This window comes from Capronia coronata (assembly GCF_000585585.1).
Source record: "Capronia coronata CBS 617.96 chromosome Unknown acBCG-supercont1.8, whole genome shotgun sequence".
In the NCBI taxonomy this organism is placed as follows: domain Eukaryota; kingdom Fungi; phylum Ascomycota; class Eurotiomycetes; order Chaetothyriales; family Herpotrichiellaceae; genus Capronia; species Capronia coronata.
In genome coordinates this window covers 1,122,392-1,143,037 of record NW_006912900.1, presented here as the reverse complement: position 1 = coordinate 1,143,037, position 20,646 = coordinate 1,122,392, and the positions used below count along the sequence as shown (strand labels likewise).

Here is a 20,646-nt window from a genome sequence, read left to right as displayed (position 1 = left end):
CCCGCATCAGGGAAGCCTAACATCATCCGTGGAGCGGTGGCCCTTGTGCCATGCTCAAGAATAGGCCCGTTCTATTCACGTGGACGGGGAATTCTCTAGCGAGACCACTCGTTGCGACTTTTATGGTGGATGGCGCAAGGATTATAAACGCGGCGAAAAGCCTCATGTGCTAGCAGATCTGTACAAAAGGTGGATGGTTGTAGATGGTTGTACGTACGTGTTGCCCACCGACTGTGGTAGTGCTCAGCACTGAGAGACGAATCTATCCTCGCCGAGGTCTAGTCCATCCTTGAACGATGCCGCCGGAAGGCGTCCCCTGAGTTCACGGACCATCCAATCTCGTCTATCTAATTCTGTGTGCTTTGGTTGTACGTATTCTGTATTCTGTAATAATGCAGGCAGACTAACCGCAGACTAATGATAAATGTTCAGCCTTGTTGGTCCCCAAGAATACAAGGCTGGCACGTGACGAGGGTTCTTTCTGCCCCTACACGTACTTGTGCACGTGATCAGGTTCAAGCGGCAAAGATTTCTTCCACAGCAACAACACCGACTTGAGATTATTATACTCTCTTTACCATATCAAAGCTTCTTGCTAGAATAGAAGAATACTGCCCAGCAGCAGGCCTAGAGATTGAAGTTCTGCACCAGGATCAATTGAATAGTGTCGCCTCTCTCTGAAATTCCCACTTAACAGCCCTGACAACCATTACGAGTGCTGCAGTCGGTTGCACCAACCGCCGATCGCAGCCGGGAATGCAACTCGGCAACCGACAGACTCCAGGACATGGGAGAGCACATTTGATCACCAAGTTTCCCCTGCACTTGTCATTTTATTTATATTCAACCTGGAGGACAACAATCGGTCGCGATTGCAGACTTGTATTGCCTATTAGAATCTCGAAGGACCCGGAGTTCATTGTTAGGTATTGTCGTGATGATCAAAGTTCAAGTTCTTCACGAGTCAGGGGTGCGTTACGGCTCCTGTGGTTCCAGAGGGCGGTGTCCCGGACCCCAGACTCGGGAGTGCAAAGGTTGGGGCGCCGTTAGGCCGAGAAAGCCGGACTCGGGGTTCAAGTTCGACTGCCACTCTCCAACATGAAGACCAGACGCCAAGTATCGCCCTGAGCTTCGACTTACCTCGGGTATTTCCCCAGCGCACCGCAGGGTGCATTCAGCGCATCCAAATGCAGCGGGCGTGCCGCTTGTCGCGTCAAGATCTCTTTCTACCTACCTCAGCTGTGGTGAATCTACATGCTTCTCCAGTGAGTTCTCGTCTTTGCCGTTTGTACTTGATTTTGCTGTCCGCGGCTTTCAATCACGAAGCACAACAGCACGATAGCACGATAGCAGTCTGTTGCGACCTATTGTGACATAGCTCGTCAACTCCCTCGCTCCTCCACTGCCCTGCGATCCTATAGCTCTCCTCTCTAGCAGTCATGGTCTTCCATCCGCCAGCATGGCTGCCCAAACTCCCCAAAATCCCAGATACTGTCCCTCTGTGCGACTTTATGCTCGATGAGAAATACGGGCGACGTCCTTATGCAGACTCATGGGACACCTACACTTGTGGCCTCAGTGGGAGGAGCATCACGGCACGACAACAGAAGGAAAGTGTTGACCGGCTGGCTCGGAGTCTGGCCAAGGAATTTGGATGGAAGGTCAACGAGGGCACTGAATATGACAAGGTTGCCGGTGTCTTCGCTCTTAATACGGTGCGTTGGTGTCTGAGCATTGATTGTGTGAGGAGACGACTGATAGATCAAGATCGATATCATGACTCTCTCCTGGGCGATACATCGTCTGAACGGCGTCTCGTCCCCAGCCAACGCCGCTTATAATGCCGACGAGTTGCGACATCAACTCACGAACTCTGGGGCCAAGGTGCTGTTCACCGTAATGCCTCTTCTTCAGACTGCCCTCGACGCGGCTGTCAAGTCCAACATCCCCAGAAAGAACATCTATATCTGCGAGATGCCTAATGATCCTCCCATACCAAAAGAATTCAAGACTTTGTCTCAACTGATCAAGGAAGGCGAGTCCCTACCTGAACTGGAACCTGTCAAGTGGACCAAAGGCCAAGGCGCAAGGCAAACCGCCTTTCTATGCTATTCGAGTGGAACCTCTGGCTTACCTGTATGTCTTTCGTCTGCTGTCAAATGCGGACCATTGCTAACATAGCACTAGAAAGGAGTCATGATCTCCCATTATAATGTGATCGCCAACACGGTCCAGATTTCGACCTACGATCAAATGGCCCGTGATGCGATTGCTCCAGGCTACCACGACGCCGCGCTCGGCTTACTGCCTCAGTCACATATTTATGGCTTGATAGTCATTTGCCATTGCTCAACATACCGCGGCGACCGAGTGGTCGTGCTTCCGAAATTCGACTTGCAGCAATATCTGACCTGCATCCAAAAGTACAAGATCAACACCTTGTATATCGTGCCGCCGATCATCATCGCCATGGTGAAGAACCAGGAGCTGCTGAAGAAATACGACTTGACCAGTGTCCTGTCCATCTTCACCGGTGCGGCGCCGTTGGGCAAAGAGACGGCGGAGGATCTGGCAGCGCAATATCCCGCCTGGAAAGTCCGACAAGGCTATGGCCTCACCGAGACCTGTACGGTCGTGTGCTCGACCAGTCCGATGGACATCTGGTTCGGCTCGTCTGGCTGTCTGTTGCCGGGCATTGAGGCCAAAGTCGTCGACATAGAGGGGAATGAAATCACGGGCTACAACCAGCGCGGAGAACTGCTCGTCAAATCGCCCAGTGTGGTCTTGGGATACCTGAAGAACGACAAGGCGACCATGGAGACCTTTGTGGACATGCCCGAAGGCCGCTTCATGCGGACTGGAGACGAAGTCGAGATCCGAGTGTCCTCGAAGGGTAATGAGCATGTTTGGGTGGTTGACCGCATCAAGGAATTGATCAAAGTCAAGGTAAGTACGCTCTCCTGCTGCTTCTGGATTTTACTAAGTAGTTCTCCAGGGTCATCAAGTTGCCCCCGCAGAACTCGAGGCCTGCTTGCTCAATCATCCCGCCGTGGCTGATTGCGCCGTCATCTCCGTGCCAGACGATCGCGCTGGTGAGCTGCCCAAGGCGTATGTGGTGAAATCCAAGTCTGTCGGCCTGGAAGAAAGCGACGTCATGGTCAAACGCAGCATCATGAAGCATGTCGAGAAGGAAAAGGCTCGGCATAAGTGGCTCGCTGGAGGTGTCGAGTTCGTCGAGGTCATTCCCAAGAGTCCCTCCGGCAAGATCCTGAGAAGACTGCTCAAAGACAAAGACAGAGAGGCCCGAAAGAACCTCGGTGCCAAGTTGTAACTACGTCTACTGGAGTCGGTGCGTCTCGGCGGGGTGTGCCTTAAATGAAGGGTATATAAGTAAGAAGCTCGATACTTCTTGGTACAAGAAACACGGAAGGCGTGTCCAAACGTGTCAGCGCTCCCGCCTTGCTTGTTGCAGGAATATAGGTTGCTCTTTGCTGGCTGTCGATCTTCGAGTCAAAAAAATGGTTAACGAGCTTAAAGTCAACGGTCCAATTCTGCAGACCTCCCTATGTACTCTCGCTGACTTACCAGTAACCAGTAGTACTACTGGGCAGGCGAACCTTAGGTACCTAGACAGTCTTAGTAGCATAAGCGTATCTACCAGTAGGTATGTAGGTAGCAGGGAACAAGAATAATTGTAACCCAATATAAACCAAAAAAAAGACAAAAAGAAACCAAAGGTAGATCAGATGCATCAGCCGCGAATCGAACGCGGGGCCCATGCAAGATTGCGACTGCTGGCAAGCATGGATTTTACCACTAAACCACTGATGCTTGTGATTGCTGATTGTTGAATGCATTTTCTGCCAGTTTATTATAAGTATAGCAATATTATTGTGGGTGGGTTTCTTGGCTTCTCTGCCCCACAACCAGCCGATATGAATTGAGAATGTCTCCCTTTTCTTCATCCTTCCTAAGTTTTGCACATCTCAAGTCCCTCCTCACGCATCTTGACGTTCTCCCCGATCCTCGATGGCCTACCGGTGCATTCCCACTCTGTATCACGGGCAGGCCCAAGGTGGCTCAGGGTCCGCCCAAGAAGACTTAGAATTCCAAGCACTTGTGCTCGCGATCTGCTTTGGACCTCTACATGATACATCTTATTGTGCGCGTGGGGGACCGTCCGCGCCATGACAGTTTACGCCCTTTGCTTCCTGGTCTAATATGGGTATCTACCTAGAGATGGGACAAGTGAGTCAATATACGCAGTCTAGTATGCCATGCTGCTTAACGACCGATGATGAATGTATACAGTGGTGGTTGTGTCTGAGGCGGACGCGGTTTCCGTGTACTGCTGCCTGCGCGCGTGCTGCTTCCAATTTGTGCTGTTGCGTGCCTGCGTTTCCAGGTCTTTACTGATTGTGTTCTCTCAATTCCTGTAAAATTCTTCTACCATCTTTGCACTGGTTTCCTAGGTCTTTTTTTCTAAATGTTCCCCTTCTCTCTCGATCTTTGCTTCTCCAGCATCATGGCCAAGGCGAAGAGATCTGCAGCCGTCACGGCGACAACGCCTCCACTCTTGAACTTCATCGACCGTCTTTCGGACGATTGCCTCTGGCTTATCATCAAAAAGGTTGCCAAACTCAAGGCGCCAACTTGGGGTGCTCCGACGCCTATCAAGCAGTTTTCTGCAGTCGACAAACGCACTCGACAACTGTCCCTTCCATTCGTGTTCCAGTCCGACAAACTACGCTGGTACTACGAGTCTGCGACCGACCTACATCGTCATGTGCAGACTCTGAGACAAGCACACTCAATCGTGACTGCAAACTTGGTGTAGGTCACCTATCTAGAGTCCTGAGTTTGGAGCCCTGACTTGATGTAGGGCATTCAGCTGGACTTTGCGTTAGCATGATGAGGACGTCGTACCTTCCTCCTGGAAAATCGGTGACGACTTCATTACTGCAGTCGTTGCCATGCCGCGTCTAACCGAGCTTCACATCAAACTGGACGACGGTGAAAAGCTTGCTTCCCAACTGAGATCTGCAGCCAGGACTAGCCGCTTACAGCTCCCGTCCGTGATCACGCTGCAGATCCAGCATGTGCCCAACGCAGCCTTTCTCCTACGCGCATGTCCTCACTTGGAAACGTTTGTCACAAACCACCCGAACAAGCAGTGGAAACAGACATTCAAGGCTTTGCGAGAAAAGTCAGCACTTCAACACGTTGAACTGGAGAATTACAAGGGCTGGAAGCCAAAGCAACTCGAAGGTAAGGGAAGCCATACTAGACGCTTCAGTCGACAGACGTCAACGATTATTTGATGCATGTCCGCAGTTTGTGCTTCAAAGGGGAGCTTCACCTAGTCAAATTGACCGTGAGAGTGGGTGCTCCTTTTACAGTAGAACCAGTGAGCTGACGACGATCAGGACCTTGTCCACAGCTTCAATCGTATGGAACAACTGGAGTCGCTAGCAGTCACCAAACAACAGTGGATCAATACAACCTATCTGCGCAAGCATTTTCTCGATGATAGACTGCTCGACGAAATCGACTACCGTCAGGAAATATCCCCGTATAACGAGGACGAGGAAGCGGTAGCACGGGCTTTCTTTCACGAATGCAAGACACTGACGCAACTACGATTGCTTGACCATTTTGCGACTTCTGCAACGTTCGGACGGTCGCAGGACGGGGCAGTCGCCAAGTCAGATTCCTCCGAGGACGACGATTGGCACGGATGTCCCATGAAGATCATGTACTTGGGGCTCGGCTTGACTCGATGACACCGAATGAGATGTCTATGGCCAAGACTATTCTCGAAGCTCGGCAATATCTGAACGACAAGAAAGCGGCTTGTTGAGCGTCAAGATAAAGGTCCTAGTCGGTCAGGTTGCTGCTCCTAAGGCTAATGTGCTGGCTAGACGCTCATTGTCTATGGATGGGAAATGGTGGTAGAGCACAAACTCGTATTCCGATGGAGATAATCTTCCTTCTTTGTAGCTGTTATGGCGTGAGACTTCAGTGGACCTTTGCCGCTCTCGGATTCTTGAGATCCTGTTTCGAGAGCAGACGCCGTAGTAGCACGTCCATAATACTGCTGTTTAGCGATTGCTCTGCCATGTGGACAGCTCGCGCTCGATCTTCATCGAGAGCAGAACAGTGACAACATGTTTGACGCCGATATCACCCCTAAGACTGTGGTAGTGTTCTCTTTCGATGTCGTCCTATACATGTCACGTGTTGACGAGGCTGAGACCGAATGCAGTGCAATTACTGGACCTCCACCTTCTCCTGACACGGGAATCTCCAAGCCACCAGTGATCGCACACTGCACTTTATGGCCACTGCAGAGCTCCAGATGCGCCGATAGTTCGAGCTTATGCGGACCGGAGAGATCCGCGATTCTGAAGCGACGGTTCGAGAACGTTAAGGGGGAAGAGTGATTACAGATCATTGCGTCGAAAGGTGCCTGATGTTAGCTTCGAAGACCGACCTGCCTGACAAGCACTTCCCCAGAGCCATAGGATAGCTCCGTCGACATCTTAGAATATCGGTGCTTCGCAGTGGTACTTGGCTCATCATGAAGTCAAACATTGCAACCTTCCTCACGGCCTTGTTCACAGGACTGTACTGTACCGCTTCGGCCACAGGTGCTCCAGCAGGCACCGCCGCAGGAGGCTTTAGCTGGGACACGATTCCAGCGACCGGTCAACTCCAATACCACGAATGCTACGGCTCCTTCCAGTGCTCTAGGCTCGAGGTGCCTCTCGACTGGTCAAACCAATCCAATCCCAACAATGTGACGCTCGCAATCGTCAAGCTCCCGGCAGTGGTCGACGTTACAGATGAGTCGTTCGGAGGCACTATTGTCATCAACCCAGGTGGCCCCAGCGGCTCAGGGGTAGGAATTGTCCTTCAATCTGGAAGAGGCGTCCAAAGGATCGTGGACAGCGACAAGCATTTTGAGATCCTTTCTTTTGACCCTCGAGGAGTGGCCTTTTCGACCCCTAGCCTGGCCTGCTTCCAGGACAATGCCGCAAGAAATCTGTTAGCAGTGCTCGGCGTGGGCGCCGGTAGTCTCGAGAATAGCCACTACGCCATGGACGTCAAATGGGGCATCGATCAAGGCCTAGGTCGCCTGTGTGACTCTGCCAGCAATGGCATCTATCCTGACGGCTCCGACATCCGCCAATATGTGAGTACCGCTCTAGTTGCCCGGGACATGGTCGAAATCGTGGATCAAGTCGACGCGCACCTTCGTAAAGAGGTGCATTCGCGCAGGCAATCATTGCGTAGTCATCAGGCAATCATGGCCCCGGTGTCGGACCCTCCCGCGCTTCTCAACTATTGGGGACTCTCCTACGGCTCATACTTGGGCAATACCTTCGCCAGCATGTTTCCCGAGCGAGTTGGCCGCATGGTGCTGGATGGAGTTGTCGACGCGGATGACTATACGGCCACTGGATGGACCACGAACCTGCAGGACAACAACAAAACGTGGGCCAAGTTCTTCGAGTTCTGTTTCGAAGCTGGACCCAAATGCGCCCTCTTCGATCCATCAGCGACCGGACCGCAAGACATTCGAGACCAGGTCGACAGCTTCCTTGCAGAGCTCAAGGACAATCCTTTACCACTGGTCTACAATGGAAATGCCGTCCTTCTCACCTATTTTGAGATGAAAGCCAATATCCACCTATGCTTGTACCTCCCCAACCAGCTCTGGCCATTGCTGGCGGTCTCGCTAAAGTCTCTTATGGACGGCAACCTCTTGTCACTCGTCTCCCTCCAGGAAACAGCAGAACAATGGCGCAAGGCGACTTCCAACCGCTTCTCACCGGCTTTGCCGTTCCAGCTGTCCCAGTATCAGCCACAGAGCACGTACGGCGAGACTGGTGACGATTTGCCCGCCGGGTACCCATGGCAGTTGGAAGCCGGGGTCTCCATTCTCTGCGGCGACGGCGACGACATCACTTCCACGACAAAGGCCGAATATGAGGAGTATCTGTCTCTCCTGCAATCCCAGTCTCCGCTGGTCGGATCCATCTGGGCCGAGATCATTTTGCACTGCATTCACTGGCCAGCAGCGGTTCGGCCTGCGCCCGAGAATCGATTCACTGGACCATTCCAATCGAATCTCTCCGACTACGACCCTCGAGGGAGCCCTTTGCTCTTCATCGGGAACACTGCTGACCCGGTAACACCATTGCGGAATGCACTGAAGATGTCTGAACGCCACGAAGGGAGTGTAGTGGTCACGCAGGACGTGCCGGGTCACTGCGCTGGGGATGTCAACCCAAGCGTCTGCACGTTTGAGATTTTGAAAACCTTCTTCAGAGACGGAATACTTCCTAAACCGGGCCTGGTGTGCGCAGGTTCTCGCAGACCGTGGGATGATTGATGATGCATATTGTGGTCATAATAGCTATGTCGAGGCGTGGTGAATGTGTCAGCCAGTGGACAACAATATTGATATTGGTAGTGGGAGTGACAATACTTGTCATGCACCATGAAAGGGTTCCGAGGATCCAATGTGACACTCTTCTCAATCTTCTGAAAGTCAATATGTCTTCCATAAGAGTTTATTTGATAGTAAAACTCTGCCAGCAAAGAAAATGAATTCGCATGATGGCGCTTTAAGTTTGTTTGCGGTCACGATGTCACGTGATATCAAAATTTCCTTCACTCCCAGAGTTCGATCAGTTCGATCACAACTTGAACTCTGGTCACTTCCACACTCTCACAGCAAAACTTCTTCTCCATACCAAATTCGTGCGCCTTGTGCTCTGTGTAATATCCTCTAGCTACAGGATTCATTATAAGAGGCGAATTCCTTGCTCCATACCCAGTCCAACGTCGGAAAGCTGGCGAATTCTTCTTCGCCATGGTGTCCCCGTTCCTGTCGCCAGGGTTGGTGTCGAAAGAGCACGACCTGGCATCCTTGCATCTCCGACGTGACCAGTCACTACCAGTTGTTCTGTCGACAGAAGTGACCAGCGCCGAACATGTAGGGTATGCGGAAGGCGTGGTCACAAACACCCGTTTCGGATCGTTCCCCCATACCACCATGATCGGGGTGCCGTGGGGCAGTCAGATCCGCGCGAGCAAGGTGGACACCGGGTCTCGAGGGCGCAAAGAAGCGATCAATGCAAAGAAGCGGAAGGCGGAGGTGCTGGAGCAGAGTCAGACGAACAGCCAGAACGGGGAGTCTGTGGTGGCTGTCGAGGCGGCGAGTTCGGGCTTCGTTCATTTACTGCCCCCCACGCCGGAGAATTGGACGATTTCTCTGCCGCATCGAACCCAGGTCGTCTACACGCCAGACTACGCCTACATTTTGCACCGGATCCGGGCGCGGCCGGGGTCCAGGCTGATTGAGGCCGGGAGTGGCAGTGGCAGCTTCACCCATGCTGCAGCTCGAGCCGTGTTCAATGGGTACCCGACCGCTTCTGATTCAGGAAGTGAGCAGCAAGGCACAGCCGCCGGCGATGTCGAGTCTTTGGGCAAAGTTTTCTCCTACGAGTTCCACGCCGAGCGGCACAAGAAAGTCAAAGCAGAAATGGTGGAGCACGGGTTGGATGGCGTCGTCCACACGATGCATCGCGACGTCTACGCAGATGGACTCCTGGTCTACAAAGACGAGAGCGAGGAGAAGACCTCTCCCGAGGCGAACGCGATATTCTTGGATCTTCCCGCGCCATGGGAGGCTCTACCGCATCTGACGCGCGACCGTCGGGACGGTACGCCGTCTGCACTCGACCCCAACTCTGCTGTGCATATCTGCACCTTCAGTCCGTGCATCGAACAGGTCCAAAAGACCGTGTCGGCGCTCCGGCAACATGACTGGCTTGACATCGAGATGGTCGAGGTCCAACACAAGCGGATCGAGGTGCGCCGCGAGTACACGGGTCTCGCATACGAGGGCATGCGCGGTGTGAACCCGTATGCCGTAGATGTGGAGGAAGCCCTGGCCAAGTTGCGCGAGGTCGAACGGCGCGCAAGGGACTTCCATGCCGGCAGCCTTGCCGACCGCAAACCGGCGAACGGTGGACAACAGCACGGAGGTGGCAAGCTGCCGTTCGACGGCGGCAAGCTCGTGCATAGAACAGAGCCCGAAATCAAGACCCATACCTCGTATCTGGTCTTCGCCGTCCTGCCTAGAGCGTGGTCCGAAGAGGACGAGGCTGCGGCGCAGGCCAAGTGGTCCAAACACGTCACGGTTGCATCCAACGTCCCGAAGAGCCAGCGACAACTGAAGAAAGAGGCTAAGCTGAGAGCCAAAAATCAACGGCAAGCGCAGAACGGAGTGGATAATGGAAATGAAGCGAAAGAGGCGATTGAGGAAGTGATGGAGGAAGCAGCTGGAAGCACAAAGGAATAAATCGGATAGTTGGAAAGTCGCTACCGTATGGATCAGCCATTATGAGGCTTACCCCTCGCCGGCGCCGTCCACGATCGAACTGAAATCGTCGAAACCCCTTCAAGTGTATCAAGTCTCGAAGACTCGAAGACTCGAAGATCGAACCGAAGCAGGGCGTCGCAATCAGGTACACCTGACGTTGCACCAGACAGTGCGTATCGCTTTCAAGGATGGTAGTAGCAATACGGACGACGTTCCAACCTGATAGCGGACGACAGAGGAAGCGACCTTGTCTAAGTTACAGCTTTCTGTGAGATTCCAGCATGTGCGTGTTCTAGGCGAGGCGTGGTCGGGACGTTATCACCGAATCATCAAAGGGCAAAGGGCCGGACGATAAGATTGCAGCCTTGCGAAATCATCTGTACGGAGCATCCCGCTCCGAGACCCGTGCTTGCAGTGTCTTATATCAAAGATCACAGAAGGCCCAGGCCCACGACCGGACTTCGCACCAACGCCGCAGCATCAAATGACAAGGTATCGACGGTCGGTGTGTGGGCTTTGATGCAGCAGTCAGCCAGCAGAGGTACCACCGTGATGCTTTGTAGAGGGAAGAGGAAAAAGAATCTGCGAGCGTGTTCACCGTCAACGGATCCGGGCATTTTCATCTCGACGGGACCATCCCATCCACCATCCCCAACCCCACCCTCTCTCCACCTAAACCGGACACGGATCCGAATACGAAGGAGCAAGTGGCTGTGCTGGGCCAATTCAGAACGCTGATTTGCGCAAGTTCCTAGGGACTAGGGAGGCCATCCCCAGACAACCGACATCGGAGCCCGCGGCCACCGACTCTGTTCCCAATATTGATTGCGGCCAATTCGATATTCTTTCTCTGCAGTGGTTGCTTCGAACCAGGAACCAGGAACCACAATGATATTCGACCACTGAGGGCTAAGGCTCGCGAGAGTCCAACAAGGTAGTGGACTTGTAGTGAGTGACTCAGGGGAATGAATCCCTAGCGGATCCAATGTATATAGATCGCCTCGAGTTGCGAGCGCTCGTGCTTCGTTGGACTTGTTTCTTCGCAATCGATTGAGATTGATTCACTACTATTGATCGAACGTGTTTCATCGAGATTCGCAACACAGCCCAGGTCGGCGGATGACCTCCGAATCTCAAGATTGAAACCAGTGTCTTCCTGCTCCGTGCTCATCACTTCTGTTCTGTTTCTCTTTCTGGTCGGCAGCCTCTCCTGTACGGTAGTACCTTACACAGCTGTTGTCTCCTTGACAACGCTTCAGATCTTCCACCATGGGCGCCAGTGCAGTGGAAATCCATACCGATGCCTTCTCTCAACTTGTCGAGCTCGCAGCTCGTGCCATCAACAACGATGACCTGCCAGGCGGCAAGTCGCTGGCCGACTTTGCGAAGGAAGGCCGATACAATTATCCTCCGTCTTTCGCGGCCGCCGTGGTCTTCAGCGTCATCTATGGCCTCGCCATGGCGACCAATCTGGTGCAGATTGTTCGTCATCGTGCCTGGTTCTGGTGGGTGATGAACTTTGCCGTTGCCAGTGAGTCTTGCCCATGCCAGGCCCATGGCCACGTCCAGGGCCGTTGCTTCAGTAAAAGCATGGAGAGGTAGCCACGTTCATGAAAACACTAACCGTGAACCAGTGGAATTGGTCGGATACATTACTCGAGCGATCTCAGTCAAGGACCTCGGCAGCAGAAACGTCTTCATCGTCCAGCTGGTCATGGTCCTGGTCGCACCCGCAGTCATGGCCGCCGCATGCTACATGTCATTTGGTCGAGTGGTGATGTGGGTAATTCCTCGGGAATACCAAAGCGCCAAAACCCTCTGGGTGCCAGCACGCCGAGTGACGCCGATATTCGCGGGTTGCGACGTGCTCAGTTTCTTCATCCAGGTCGCCGGCGGCTCGATGATCGCGTCAGGAAACACCCACGCCAAAATCAACACGGGGAGAGATGTGGTCTTGGTCGGCCTGGCGCTGCAATTGGCGACGTTCGGCTTCTTCGTCGTGACGGCATTGCGGCTAATGTTCATGTTGAAGACCAAATTGCTGAACGTTGCACTGCCGCGCGACCGGAACTGGCCTCTGTTCCTGTTCATGGTCAACGTGGCCAATGTGCTGATCTTGATCCGGACGACGTTGCGATTGATCGAGTACGCATTGGGGGACACCAACTACCTCCTCGACCACGAATGGTTCTTCTATGTCTTCGACTCGGTCCTGATGTTCCTCGTCGTCTTGGTCTTCATTGTCTTTCATCCGGGTCATTACCTGCCGTATCTGGGCTTCAAGAGGAAGGGGTTGCACTTCTCGAAGAATGCCGACAAGGGACTGTTCGCCTCGTTGGCTAGGGGTAGCAAAATACCACCAGAGTTCGTCCAGATGGAAGGCGGAGAGGTGCAGAGCAGATGCGGGTTGGATCGACTAGCCGTCCCAGTATAGGCCATATTGCTCAGTCTCAGCTTGTCAGTCACCAAGGTCTAAGTGAAGCAGTCGGTGAGAAAGGCAGATAGAAACTGCTCACATAGCACAGCCCTTAAAGAACAGTTTGCTCGAAAGGAGGAGCGTCGTGTCTTGTCCGTGGTCTGATGTTGGTGCTTATGTGTTTGCTCTCAATGAGAATTCATCTTGATGGCCTCGAGTCAGCGGGCTGAATAGAGTGGCCAAACACCATCCAGATCAGAAGCTTGTAGACTGATATTGTATAGAATACGGCGTCACGAAGGAGCGATGAACACGGGTAACCTGCCCTGGAATCGAACCCTAACTATCTTCGTCCTTGTTAAAGGGTATAGGCGTAGAATGATGCCCAGAGTGTCGGGGGCCCTTGGTACAGCGGCATGCTTTAACCGGGCGCTCCACTAATACCGCGCCTAAGGGATGCCCATCTTTAACTAAACTGCAACTGCATCCAACCAGTAGGCCACATTTTCCTGCCTTGGCATTCCCTCTCCATCGCGAATCGCAATTCATACGCCGTCAACCGTCAACCGTCAACTTATTCCTTGATCACCACTGCAGCGGCGCATTCAGATGATGTGACCATATCATATCCCTGGTCAGCCTCGTTGTCGTTGTGCGCCCGAACAGACCCAACTGATGACTCAAACGAGGTCGCTTCATGAACCCCTTGAGACGCACCTTTTGCTCATCGGTGTCACTCCTCCGCAAGCCCTTCAAGCCATTCAAGTCCCCCAAGATGTCTTCTCAACCGCCATGGATCATGCCCACCGGCTCGACCCATCAGCCTGACTTGAAGATCTACAATTCCCTGACTCGATCTAAAGTGCCCTTCATCCCCTTAGAACGAGAGAAGATCAAGTGGTACGCTTGCGGGCCGACCGTTTACGACGACGCACACCTGGGCCATGCCCGCAACTATGTTACGACGGACATCATTCGCCGCATTCTACGAGACTATTTCCACTTCCGAGTCAATTTTGTGATGAACATCACCGATGTCGACGACAAAATTATCCTGCGGGCCAGACAGCGGCATCTTTACGACGAATACAAGAACAAGCATAGGTACATCTTCTCGCGCAAAGGCATGACGCACGGCGCATGACAGGTCTGACTGTGGTACAGATATATTGATGATCAAGTCCGTCAGGACGTGCGGCAAGCATGGCACTACTACATCCACAAGAACCTCAAAAGGATAGGCCCCAAAACCCTCCTGACCCCCGAGACTTTCGACGGCGTGATCGAGCAAACTTACGGGGATATACTCGCGGGCGGAAGTTTGGAGCCGGGCACAAAACCAGGGGACAAGGAAGCCAAGATCAAAATGCACGTCAACACGGCCAGGACGACAGCCAAAGCCTTACTGCAAGACCCAAAGACATTGACACCACATGAGTTCTACAGCCGTGTGAGCGATCCGATGTGTCTCGTTTTGGATGAACAGTATGGCAAAACCATCCGGGGCGATGACTATGAGGTGTTCACCAAACTCACTAAAGAATACGAGAATCGCTTTTTTCAAGACATGCACGATCTCAATGTTATGGATCCAGACGACGTCGTCCGGGTCACTGAACACGGCAAGCAGATCGCAGACTTTGTCAAGAAAATTGTCGACAAGGGCCTCGCCTATCGGACGTCGGACGGCTCCGTATATTTCGACATCAAAGCATTTGAGGCGGCCGGCTACCCCTACGCGAGGCTGGAGCCTTGGAACCGAAACGACGCAGAGCTCCAAGCTGATGGGGAAGGTGCACTGTCACAAAAGGACGAAAGCGTTAAGAGATCCCCTGCCGATTTTGCATTATGGAAGGCTTCAAAACCAGGCGAACCCAGTTGGGATAGTGAATGGGGCCCTGGCAGGCCTGGATGGCATATTGAATGCTCGGCAATGGCTTCCGAAAAACTCGGGGAGCAGATGGACATTCATTCTGGCGGAATCGACCTGGCCTTTCCCCATCACGACAATGAGTTGGCTCAGAGTGAAGCCTTTTGGGCCGATGGCAGCCGACGACAGTGGGTGAACTATTTCCTCCACATGGGACATTTGTCCATTCAGGGCTCGAAAATGTCCAAGTCGTTGAAGAACTTCACCACGATTCGGGAAGCGTTGCACGTAAGAAAAGAATGGACGGCCAGGAGTCTTCGGATTGTGTTTTTGCTCGGGAATTGGAAAGACGGTATAGAAATCACAGATGACATGGTCACGGAGGGAAGAAATTGGGAGGACAGGGTGGACAACTTCTTCCTCAACGCCCTCGAGAATATTAAGAACGCGAAAGCCTCGACTCAACAAAAGCCTGTCCTCCAGGATGCCCTAGCAGAGGTGGAAGAGAAGGTTCGACTTGCACTGTTGGATTCCTTCAATACTCCCATCGCCATGACCACCATCTCGTCCCTGATCAACACCTACAACAGTGCGAAGAAGTCCGACCTGACGCCAGATGACCACCGAAACATCGCTCTCTATGTGACACGGATGGTGAATATCTTTGGTCTCAACGGCTCAGAGCCGGCCGATACAGAGCAAGTGGGATGGAAAGGCATCGAGATCCCCGATGCAGCGAAAGAATACGTCTACCCGCTGGCGAGGATAAGAGACGAGCTTCGACAAGCAGCAATCGCCAAAACAATCACGCCGGAGAAAGTGCAGGAGATCGTCTCCACCTCACCGGGCTTGGAAGAACCTCCTTCTAGTGGAAGACCCAGGCCGTCCTACGCCCGTGCCCTGAGTGACTTCAGTCGTAGTGCGCTGGAGGTCGCTTCGCCCGTCGAGAGTAGCGATCTCAACAAACAGATCCTGGCGCTCTGCGACCGAGTCCGAGACGTCGATCTCTGGCATCTCAACATCTATCTGGAAGACCGCGAAAACGGTCCGGCGCTTGTGCGACCAGTCACCGAGGGCCTGAAGGCCGCTCGGCGCGAGCGCGAAGAGAAGATCCGGCAAAAGGAGGAGGCCAAGAAGAAGAGAGAACAAGAAGCTCTCGAGAGATTGCAAAAGGGGAAACTCAGCCCGGGCGAGATGTTCAAGCCGCCGCACTCGACCGAGTTCTCGGCTTGGGATCCAGATGGGTTTCCAACAGCCACCAAGGATGGATCGCCGCTGACGGCGTCGCGGGCCAAAAAGTTGAAAAAGGAATGGGAGGCCCAGAGGAAGGCGCATGAAAAGTATCTGGCCACTGTGCAGAACCGATCTGGATCTGCCGCTCAATAAGGGTAGCGTGGTATAAGAGATGTTCTTGCTGGGCTGGGCTGGGCTGGGCTGGGGCTATATCAGGGCCTGGGTCATGCAGACTCTTTTCAGAGGCGTATTCTTAGATACCCGGTTCACCTGTTCAATCAAGATCTGTTTGAGAAAGGGCGTCGGTCTGGTATGGACACGCTTCTCAGATGACACGGGTCGTTCATTTTTGGCATGCATAATACAACACCTGTTGAAGCAGACGTTCATGCCAACAGGTCGCACATCTATTTCTGAGGAAATTGATATTGGAGTGTTCATGTCGATGTTCATGTCGGTGTGCATTTCGGTGTTCGTGTGTCAAGTTTGCCCGTGCTGAGAAATCGTAAGTGGTGAGTGAACCTAAGGCATGCTTGTTCCCATTCCCATTCAAAGTCACAGTCACATCCACACTCTTCATATTCTCCCTTCGCCCTTCAATCCAGCATACAGCGCCAATGCCGCCAACGTCTTCCCATCCCTCCCCGCAACTTTCCAGACCTCGTCCAGCCGCACGATCTTCAGCGTGATCTTCTCCCCGTCATCCCTCAGTCCCGTCAATTTCCCTTTCAGCTGGTCGATCTCGGCGCGCGGGAGACGTTTCCGCACGAGGAAGATGGGGATGAACTCGTCGCTGCCGCCGGGGGACGGGTATACTGCTGCTTGGAGGTGGGGTTCATCGGCATCAGTGGCGTCCTGGGTTTCAGGATCAGGTCCAAGATCAGTATCAGTGCTGTGGTTTGTGTCGTTGGTATCCCTTTCGGCTGGCTTCTGTCCCCGATCCACCGTCGTAGGTCTTCGGGCCCGTAAAGCCAGCTGTGTCATGTCGATGAGTTCCTCTGCGGCAATCTCGAGACCTGTTTCCTCCTGGATCTCTCTGGCCGCGGCGCCGGCGAAGGAGCCGCTGTCGTCGATCATTCCGGCGGGCAGTTCGACGAAACTTAGGGATCCGGCTGCAATACGTGGCTGCAGCGTGAGGATCACATATTCTTCGCCTCCTGAGATTACCTGTGCTTTTCCACTTCCTCCTCCTCCATCAACGGTAGCGGTATCGAGATCAGTATCAGTATCGGGATCAGTATCAGTATCAGTCTTGTTATCATTAGGTTTGGGACGTCTCATTTCCGGCGTCAGAACAATCATCATAGCAACACTCCCACCACGCATAAACACCGACCCGGGCAATGATTCTCCTCGACCATTGGCCACAGTGGCTTTCATCTTCAAGAACCCGAGCCTGTGGCCGGAGAAGAAGTCGACGCTTTGGATCTCGATGGATCTGAGAGAATAAGGCGCCGCGTGGAATGGGTGTTTTTTCTGTCGTTGCTGTAGGGCTAGCGACTTTTGTAATGTTCTCAGCCACGTCTTGAAAGCTGGGAAGGTCAGGATCTGGTCTTGGTTTAGTGATGTGGGATGGGTGATTGGAATGTCTGGGTTGCTGTTGGGGAGGATGAATGTCGCTGTCGACGGCGACGGCGCTGATTTTGACATGGTTCTGGTTCTGGAGACTGATTTGGGAAGTACTGATAACGGTGGGTTTCTGAGGATTGAGGTATTGGAAGTGGTGAGATGGCGAGCCAGGTGGTTGAGTCTCGAGCGCATGGAGGAGCGGGAGATTTTGCTTGTTCGCTACATGCGCGAGCTGGCTGGAGGATTGATGACTTGGTCGCACGACGAGTGACTGTACATCGAGTCTGGTCCGCTTGTAGTATTCAATCGATCAAAGTCAGGTCTGTCCACTATGTTACAGTATCACAGTATTCCATGGTGCAGATGAAGATGAAGTTGAAGATGAAGTGGAAGATGAACTCGAGACTCGAGACTCGGACTCGAGGTGACGTCGCAATGGACCAATCGGAGAAAAGGCGGATCAAGTTTTCCGGGGTTTCCTTCAATAATATCAACTCGAACTCTTTATTCACTCTACACTCTACGCACCAAAGTATCAAAGTCTCTCCGAGAACCCGAATCTGCTCTACCCTGCAATCAGGCATGGAATGATAAAGACTCGGCTCAAGATATGGCTGACATTCCAGACCATCCATACCGGTTAAACCTGAAGCTGAGAATCAATTAAATAATGGCGCCAACCACCACCAAATCCAAATCTGCCCCAAGACAAGCCAACATGGCATTCACCATCCGCAAGCCGCCATACACATATTTGCATCTTTCCCTGCTCACTGTCCCGTCGCACCCGACACAGCCTTTGGACGAAGTGGGCGCGCGCTCGTACCTCTTCGCCGCGCTGCAGCAGTACCTTGGCCTCACGGGCACGGCGGTCCCGATAGATATCCTGAAAGTCGAAGACTCGAATGTATGGATCAGAGTGCCGAGAGAAGATGAAATTGCTGTGACCGCCGCTCTGAGTCAATGGGTTGGTGCCAGGGGCGTCAGTCTCCGGATCGAGGCCAGAGGGAGCTGGTTGGGCGGAGTGCTTGCGAGAAAGGCCGACAAGGATGCCGGATTGTGGACGATGGAAGCTTGAATTTGACCCTAGATGGAATATAGCCACCAATGGATGAGTGGCAACATCAATGCACTGGGCACTGGATTTGGAGAGGGACGATGCTATATCAGGCAATTTTGTGGTGAACAGAGCCGACCATGACTCAAGGGTCACGAAGCGAAGCGAGATGAGACGACACAAAAACCCCCCAACCCGGGAGGCCGTGATGCAAGACCACCAACCACGACAAAGAGATGATCTTCATCTCGAGACGACGACCAGACATTCGAGCAAGCGCAAACTTTGACGACAAAAATCTGTTCAATCCCGACCACCTATACTACCCCAGCTACCTCAAGCTGGTACGATGTTTACGACTGTTCCAATAGTCATGACAATACCTTTCCGCGGTGAAGCGACCGACAAGGACAGACGCCGGAAGAAGACATACTGCGACGCACCGCAACGCAACAACACATGGCAAATACCTTGCTCTCCGCATTCATCCCAATGCAGTCTTCAAGGACACCTGATCCGAGTCCCAGTCTGGTTCCTCCACGAGGGTCTTTGCATCGACATCCACATCCGGCCGCGACGGTCCTTCCTTATCCTCAGTTCGTCGTCGCGCAGTGAGGAGTTTCTTCAGAAATCCTCGGCCACCTATAACTGGCAGTTAGCATGACCGATCAAGAACGAACATGCCACTTCTCAGCACAGGCCGGCTTCCAGTGGCATGCATTCACATCACCGACGGAGCTGTCCCTCACCTTTGTCATATCCCACGGCTCTGGAATCTTTCGAGGTTCTTGTGGAAGCCTCTTTCATCACTTTCGCCTCTTGTTTCCTCTGCTTCTCGGCAGCCAGATATGTCGCGCGAAGCTTGTTGTATTCTTGCACTTCAGAGTCATGTTGGACCGAGAATGGAGAGACAGACATGATTGATGAGCGATATCTGGAACAGTGTGGTTGTTGGTTGTTGTCCTGAACAGTTCTGATCGATCGCAATCGTCGGGAACTTCGAGGCTGGCACAATATACCAAAGGAAGAACCCTTCCAGAAGATGATTACTAGTACTGCGATGAGTACCAATTGAATGGTGACAACTCCGTCAAGGCTTTGAGAAAACCGAGACCGAAAAGGACAGTCTATTGACAACCTCTGTTCGGGAGTCCGGGCTGGATACTCTCTGACGGACGGGCGTTTGTTCGACGAGACACTGGCGACTGGTCAAAATGAAATGTGGACAGGGTAATATATGTTTACGACGAAGAAGCAGCAGCAGAGTAAACCAGTCTAATGGAGACAACGACTGCAGTGTCCTTTATTTTAGATCCTCTTCAATAAAGACCTATAGGAAGGACGATGAATTGATTAACCATAATATATGACGAGCATTTTCCCTCATCGCGCACTGTAGGCCCGTGAAAGGCGAAGGAAAGGGTCCCCTTATCCCTATCCTGGTCTCCCATACTATAGTCCACGCCACGGGTTGGCTGGTTTGGTTTGGTTTGATTGGCGATAAACCACTTCCCGGCATATTGCAGTCCTGATATATTTATTACCTTATCCATCTCCATGCACCGAATAAGATATTCGCGTCCTAGCAGACCGTAGACTGTATTCATCCAACAATCCCTTCCCTGTCCTTACTACGAGCGTATTAGTATCATACGAGTCATGGGAAGAGTATCCGCGGATTCGTGTCGAATCAATCCAAGGCTGGTGGGTGGTTGGAAACCATGGGCGAAGACTACTCTGGTAAGGACCCGGTCCATCAAGCGGGCCATCTCACGCCGTTGAATGAATGAATGAATGAGAAACGATTGAATTCTCGCGCCTGCATCCGATTGGATGGAAAGGAAAGGAAAAGATGAACCCAAGGTTGTACATACTAGTAGTCTCTGGCTGTTCTGTTCTGCATCTACATCTGCATCTGCCACCCTGTACGGAATGCCAATGCGAATGCGAATGCGAATGTTCAGCGAGTTTCTGAGAGAAGGCAGGAACAGGCCGGGCCATCTGGCGCCGGGACTGTCGCCGTGGCTATCCTGGTCAGCACATGCTTGCTGTGTGTGCGTGTGTGTGTGTGTGTGTGTGTGTGTGTGTGTGTGTGTGTGTGTGTG

The 20,646-nt window shown here is 52.8% G+C and overlaps 9 protein-coding genes across 9 annotated transcripts; 7 read left to right on the top strand and 2 right to left on the bottom strand.

The window, feature by feature from the left end:
* Window positions 1-1,439: 1,439 nt before the first annotated feature.
* A1O1_08661 (uncharacterized protein) lies at window positions 1,440-3,331 on the top strand (the record flags this gene model as incomplete). The annotated part of the gene is made up of 4 exons (XM_007729519.1): window positions 1,440-1,715; window positions 1,768-2,136; window positions 2,188-2,946; window positions 2,996-3,331. The coding sequence occupies 4 exons, from the start codon at window positions 1,440-1,442 to the stop codon at window positions 3,329-3,331; spliced, it is 1,740 nt and encodes a 579-aa protein (XP_007727709.1).
* Window positions 3,332-4,525: 1,194 nt separating this feature from the next.
* Window positions 4,526-5,783, top strand: A1O1_08659 (uncharacterized protein; the record flags this gene model as incomplete). Its single annotated transcript, XM_007729518.1, has 5 exons — window positions 4,526-4,833; window positions 4,883-4,902; window positions 4,966-5,268; window positions 5,304-5,374; window positions 5,427-5,783. 5 exons carry the CDS (start codon window positions 4,526-4,528, stop codon window positions 5,781-5,783), a joined length of 1,059 nt encoding a protein of 352 aa, XP_007727708.1.
* Window positions 5,784-6,580: 797 nt separating this feature from the next.
* On the top strand, window positions 6,581-8,398 carry A1O1_08658 (uncharacterized protein; the record flags this gene model as incomplete). The annotated part of the gene is made up of 1 exon (XM_007729517.1): window positions 6,581-8,398. One exon carries the CDS (start codon window positions 6,581-6,583, stop codon window positions 8,396-8,398), a length of 1,818 nt encoding a protein of 605 aa, XP_007727707.1.
* A 483-nt stretch (window positions 8,399-8,881) lies between these two features.
* On the top strand, window positions 8,882-10,375 carry A1O1_08657 (tRNA (adenine57-N1/adenine58-N1)-methyltransferase; the record flags this gene model as incomplete). Its single annotated transcript, XM_007729516.1, has 1 exon — window positions 8,882-10,375. The coding sequence occupies one exon, from the start codon at window positions 8,882-8,884 to the stop codon at window positions 10,373-10,375; it is 1,494 nt and encodes a 497-aa protein (XP_007727706.1).
* Window positions 10,376-11,665: 1,290 nt separating this feature from the next.
* On the top strand, window positions 11,666-12,830 carry A1O1_08656 (uncharacterized protein; the record flags this gene model as incomplete). The annotated part of the gene is made up of 2 exons (XM_007729515.1): window positions 11,666-11,927; window positions 12,031-12,830. 2 exons carry the CDS (start codon window positions 11,666-11,668, stop codon window positions 12,828-12,830), a joined length of 1,062 nt encoding a protein of 353 aa, XP_007727705.1.
* A 757-nt stretch (window positions 12,831-13,587) lies between these two features.
* A1O1_08655 (cysteinyl-tRNA synthetase) lies at window positions 13,588-16,068 on the top strand (the record flags this gene model as incomplete). The annotated part of the gene is made up of 2 exons (XM_007729514.1): window positions 13,588-13,916; window positions 13,977-16,068. 2 exons carry the CDS (start codon window positions 13,588-13,590, stop codon window positions 16,066-16,068), a joined length of 2,421 nt encoding a protein of 806 aa, XP_007727704.1.
* Window positions 16,069-16,491: 423 nt separating this feature from the next.
* Window positions 16,492-17,565, bottom strand: A1O1_08654 (uncharacterized protein; the record flags this gene model as incomplete). The annotated part of the gene is made up of 1 exon (XM_007729513.1): window positions 16,492-17,565. The coding sequence occupies one exon, from the start codon at window positions 17,563-17,565 to the stop codon at window positions 16,492-16,494; it is 1,074 nt and encodes a 357-aa protein (XP_007727703.1).
* Window positions 17,566-18,154: 589 nt separating this feature from the next.
* On the top strand, window positions 18,155-18,562 carry A1O1_08653 (uncharacterized protein; the record flags this gene model as incomplete). Its single annotated transcript, XM_007729512.1, has 1 exon — window positions 18,155-18,562. One exon carries the CDS (start codon window positions 18,155-18,157, stop codon window positions 18,560-18,562), a length of 408 nt encoding a protein of 135 aa, XP_007727702.1.
* A 463-nt stretch (window positions 18,563-19,025) lies between these two features.
* Window positions 19,026-19,459, bottom strand: A1O1_08652 (uncharacterized protein; the record flags this gene model as incomplete). The annotated part of the gene is made up of 2 exons (XM_007729511.1): window positions 19,026-19,183; window positions 19,291-19,459. The coding sequence occupies 2 exons, from the start codon at window positions 19,457-19,459 to the stop codon at window positions 19,026-19,028; spliced, it is 327 nt and encodes a 108-aa protein (XP_007727701.1).
* Between the last annotated feature and the right edge of the window lie 1,187 nt (window positions 19,460-20,646).